Source organism: Buceros rhinoceros, unplaced genomic scaffold (genome assembly GCF_000710305.1).
Source record: "Buceros rhinoceros silvestris isolate BGI_N320 unplaced genomic scaffold, ASM71030v1 scaffold43584, whole genome shotgun sequence".
Classification (NCBI taxonomy): Eukaryota; Metazoa; Chordata; class Aves; order Bucerotiformes; family Bucerotidae; genus Buceros; species Buceros rhinoceros.
The window spans coordinates 1-5,544 of NW_010408400.1; the positions used below are offsets into that span (position 1 = coordinate 1).

At 43.1% G+C, this 5,544-nt stretch overlaps 1 protein-coding gene across 1 annotated transcript; it reads right to left on the bottom strand.

Moving 5' to 3' along the window:
• Positions 1–2,418: 2,418 nt before the first annotated feature.
• Positions 2,419–4,852, bottom strand: CDPF1 (cysteine-rich, DPF motif domain containing 1; the record flags this gene model as incomplete). The annotated part of the gene is made up of 2 exons (XM_010134848.1): positions 4,740–4,852; positions 2,419–2,530 (listed from the first exon to the last, which is right to left on the bottom strand). Coding segments are annotated over exons 1-2 (225 nt in total), but the record flags the coding sequence as incomplete, so codon positions are not given.
• Between the last annotated feature and the right edge of the window lie 692 nt (positions 4,853–5,544).

Consider the following 5,544-nt stretch of genomic DNA (forward strand, 5'->3'; position numbering starts at 1 on the left):
TTTACCTACTTTGTGGTGTGGGTGTTTAAAGCACTAATTATAATTTCTGCAGATCTCTTTCAATATTACCTACGTAGTGTTGCTAAATACATTTTGAAACCATAGTCATATGTGTGATTCACTATCTGGCCCGGCCAGTTGGGGAAGAAATCTACTCTCAATTACCTACAATTAAGTTTTTGCTTTGAGCGATACCATCAGGGGAATCTTGAAGGCTCAGATAACAAGAAGTAAATGACTGACATATTTCTACAATAGGCAGGAATGTCAAAAAGATTAGAAGAGGCTTCTAATAGCTCACTGCTAATATCTTCTCTACATCGCCATGCCCTAGATTAACTGAAATAATTAATAACTCAAAAGAAAAAGCCCCGCCTTCATGCAGAAACACACGCTTTGTGGAAAGATACTGAGTTGCTGAAACACTATTTCTGACAGATTTAACTGACAGACTTGGAAAAAAATCTGTAGAATCCTTCATAAATCCATTTGGGAATGAAAAGAGCTAAATGTGCTCAAGTTTGCCCAATATGTGCCTTGAGTTGCTAATACTCTGCTGTTAAAAAAGGAGGGATAAGCCTGACGTGTCAGGGCAGGAATGGAGTCCATAAGCCCAAGTGACTAGCTGCACTTGCCTCGTCCTCTGGCTGTGCCTGGGAGTGAGGTAACTACCAGCCAAGGCAGGGACTTTGTCGCTAGGAAGATCTTGCTCACATGTGAGCTTTGTCTCCACACAACTGCCTTGAGCTACTCAGCTCTGCAAATTTGTGCCCAGCTGTCAAAGACATAACCAGAGAGCACTGGCACTTCATCTGATTCCCACGCAGTCCTCGGGTAGTTCCACAAAGCGGGAAGGATTGAAAAAAAAAAAATTCTCGGTTGCAACCCCTAGTCTAACCTTTTGGTCTTTTCCATTCATTTGAATGACAGAAGCTACTTCAGGAGTAGGAAACAAACTTAATCAGGAGAAAGGCGCATACTCCTTTTAGGACAGTGGACCAAATCTACCCTTGGTGCTAATTCCCTACGAGTCAGAATAGCAGCTAAACTTGTCCAAGTGTGCCAATTTCCTTTTGGCCGTGTCTGCCCAACCCTCTAGATTTTGTCAGTGTGATTTTGCCCTTTGTTTTGCTCAAGAGAGTTTCCTCAAGTTCCCACAGAGAAACTGTCTGGCATTTGCATATGAGACGTCTCAGTTGCCCAGATTATCTCACCTCATGCTTTGAGGAGGTCAGAGGTTTTCCTTTCTCCCACCAGAGCTATAACTGGCCACCAAACATGAAAAAACTTTTCAACATCTGCAGAAAGCCTTCAGCAGGTCAGGCTGTTTTAAAACTCCCACTACTCGGTACTTGCAGTACCCATCACGTCACTGGAGCTGGCCCCTCACTACTGCAATTACAGAATTGGCTGAACAGTTTGGATTTGAAAACTGCTAACGCTGTCCCTTAAGACCAAGGTGTGCTCTTGCTAATAGCGCACGGTGTTAGCTGCACTCTAGATCTAAGCAGTTACTCTAGGATAGCAAACAACCACTTTGGAAGAGAAGGCCTGGATCTGTCTGCTCTTAGAACAATGGTGTCTGGTATAACAAATACGTGCCGTAGTCCCTGCAAACAGTCTGATGACGTCTCCGCGTGAGTTGAGTCATGCATGAGGCCTGAGTCTCTTTCAACCACAGAACTGCTTTGTGGAGGGAAAGAAGCAGAACTTAAGTTTTCTCAATTTATTGTGCTGCCTCGAGGAAGCAAAGTACAGCCTCTGGACATTGGTAATTGTGTAATAACTTGTCTTCATTTTTGCTTTGAACTCACAGCAAACAAAGGGGCCAGTTCTGCACTGAGGAGAAGGAATTAAGACAACTGTAATTTTACACTACCTTTCTGGACCACACTCAGATTTCATAGTTTTAAAGCAGCCTGTCAGCTGCTACTCAAACTCATTCTTCTTCAGAGAGCGATCACGGCATTGCACAACTCTCTTCCCTCCTCACTTTCTACATTAGCTTTTGCAAATAGGACGATGGCCCTGTGCTATGGATGCAAACCTAGCAATCCACGGATGTTCATATTCCCTTTATGGAAAAAAAAAAATCTTTTGTTGGTATAGTACAATCTACTGAACCTTAAAGGTCTTGAAGTGGTATGTGATCTCTCTTTCATTTCCTTTCCCACTAGCAAAGTGGAAAAGAGCACTCACTGGCTTTGTGAGGCTGGCCTGTGCTCATCTGAAAATGGAACACTGGAAGTTGCTGATCGTTTTCAAAGTGTTTTATCTGGGGGAATCCTACAGAACATATAATTATATTGCCTTAGAAATAAGCTGTTTGGGTTTTTGCTTTTTGCTCTTTCTCTAACAGGGCACCAGGACTGGAACAAAAAGTAATGATTGAAGAAGTTTGTTTTTCTTGTTACTTACTGTACCAACGCACACTGATCGGCTACACAAACTGCAGTGAGACCCGAGGATGAGGAATTTGTCCTTGTCAGGGGTGAAAGGATCCTTCATGACATAGCTTTCTTCCAAAAGCCTGTAAGAGAATAATTTCAGGCTTTTAAGGGTAGATTTCACAGTAAGGAAGCGTTGAAATGGGGAAATTGTGGAAGCTGAAAAGTTATGAGCCCTTTCTACTTGACTTGCTCGGCCTGGTGTTGTACGTGAGGCAATGTAGCAGCTATGCAGCTCCTTTCCTCTCCAAAAACACCACCGGGGCTGCCTTCTGACCTGTACTGCACCTTCTATATATCTTCCAAAATTAAGGCAACTGGTGATCCTCTCGATGTTATCGTACTAGGTTTTTCTCAGTGCTCTACCTTAAGATATGTTTTTGTCTTCCATTTTTATGACAGGCACTCCTTAGCATGGCCAGCTTCAGTGCCTTGTCAAGCTGTTCTTTCATTGCACAGCTCTTAATTAGAAGGTCTCTTCCAAAGCTGTGTGCATGTGAGTATAAAACAAGGTCTTACTGCTCTTAGTCACGTCACTGCTGTAAAGCTAAGGTTGCCACCTCTTGAAAGCATGCGCTACCACGCACAGAGGATTGCAATGACCTGAAATAAGTTCACGTTATGTTACAGACTATACTGTTTGCTCCAGGGTGTTAAGGGAGTGCATTTATTAATAGTTTGGCAAACTGCTTGAGAGAGACTACAGCCTTATTCTTCCTGGGACCTCCAGGCAGAATATGGCAACTGTCAATTGGGTGCCTTCTGCACAGGGCACCCTGCAAGGCTGGCTTATTCTTGGACTTAAATTAATCTTGGATTCCGTAGTAATATGGAGCACAATATACATTTAAAAGATCCTCTGTTAACTCATACTGCCTTCTCCTTGTCCACACACACACATTTGCATCTGTGAATGCATTCCTTTTTCCTTTTCCTCTCCACTCAAACAAAAAACGGTATGGCTCGAGCCTTCCACTGTTAAAAAGATCAGTAATCTTAACATGGCAGATCCCTTGTCATCAAGTGTCCTAGCGTACAAAGACCGGATTACCTTTGCAAAGCTCCCTGTGCAAGGTTTACAGTCTTAATGTAGTCATTGTCAGTGCAGGGACCTGGCCATTGTACAAGCCTTCATGTCTGGCTTACTTTCTTGTAGCGCTGCATTTAGGACATGTGAGTAGGCCAGGAAGCAAGCCAACAAAGACAGCGTGTAAAGCTATTTCTTATACACACGTACAGAAGTGTTACACTGCAGCATTATCCTTCTGCTTTTTGAATCTCAGCAATCCAAACGAAGCTGACATGTTAACACTGAGCTTGGATAACCTGAAGTTCAGCTTGTATTCAGACTTCTTAGTCTGAATCTAGATCAAAGGTGGGCTATTGCTCTGCCAAGTAGGAGAGGGAAAACCAGTAGCACAATGGGATTTAGAATGATAAAAATACAGCTGCCCAAGGAAAACAGCCCAAGCAGGCAGTGATCATCAGCTGTTTCCATTTCATGAGAAACTCAGCAGTCTGACTGGGGTGAAATACCGAATGCATGCCTGACTTCCAGTCCCAGTGAGCTCTTGATCATGTTTGCTGATGGGTTCGTTGACCAGGATGGCCTCAGTGGAGCTACTCGTATATTTAAAAATAAGAGCTTTGTTTTCTGGGGACTTTAATGTCTGCAGACAAAGTCACAACTGCATAGTTTCTGGTCAAACTACCACTTCTTAGCAGAGATGGGAAAGGCTTCAGTCTCCTAAAATGTAACTATGTACTGAATTCCCACACACTTTAATGTCATACAATCTGCCAAAGAATTGTCTAAATCAAATGATAAAGCATTGCTGTTCAAGACTCCGCATCATGTCAAACAGCTCTTAAAAAGTGGGTTTACCTTACGTATTCAATTCACACTGTGTTTACGTGTTGCCCAGCTGACACAGCTGTGAGGAAAGGGCTATGCTCAGAAATGCTAGGCTGGCACTCAACAGTACTCTAGCAGGAAAATAATGGTATAGGTAAATACCAGGCTGGTCACTAGGGTTAGGAAATAGGTTAAATATAAATCTTTGCATGTTACTGAAGCAGGATGAGAAAGCCGACTTTTGTCTTTGCTATAAATGCCGACATTTTTTAACGTTTCTTCCCTTGGGAAAAAGAAGGTCACTTTAAGTACCAAACCTTATATTCAGGGGCAGTATGGTACGTTACTGTGCTCATGCAGTGCACGTTGTTCCACAGCACAAGGCTTCTAATGCTCATAGCATAAATGAAGTCTGTAACATAAAAGACTGTACTTACACAATAAAGCGTGTGTTCGGTGGCTTCTGCCCGTAGTACGTGTATGGAGCTGTTAAGCCACAGAGCTGACACGTGAACTCTCCTGTAGGCTGAACTTCTTTGGGAGCATCCATCTTTAGGCTACCTGTAAGAAACACAGAAATCTTTTTGCTCCAAAATGCCATACTGGGAACATGCCTGCAAGAAGATTCAACTGATGTGGGACAGCTGGCTATGCAAATTAAAATCCAATGGAAAACTGACTTTTGCAAACCTTGATTAGTAAATCTTTTCTCCCAAATTAAGTTGTTTTCCCACATCCCCGTTAAACTTCCAAATTCCTTAGGTTCAGAAATCCTGGGATTCAGCCTGGGAGCTTAACTATAAAGTTCACCTATTAATTTGGAATTTGATCCATAACAGAATTTAGGTAACGAGTACTTGGCTGTGATCTGGAAAACCCTTTGCTCAGCTGAGGCCTATGCTCTCGAAGAACTTGCCACCCAGCGCTTCCCTAACACTTTCCCAGATGCTTCCCTGTCTGCTGCACAGAACCCTACTCCAGTTCTGCAACGTCTGTCTCCTCCCACAAGCAAATGGAGCTGTGAAAGGGTTTGGGACCCAGCTCAGGAGGCAGGTACCAGAAGGGTAGGTGTTGCAATGATTTCCTAAGTCTTTTTTTGCTTCTTGTTCACCTTCCAATAGAGTTTTCGAACCTAAACTCTGGCTCCCTATGGAAATGAGGCTGATGTAATCACCCTGTGCCTAGAGAGAGTGCATTCAAGCCACGCAGGACAGAGAAGGCACCTTTAAAAAAGTTTAGATC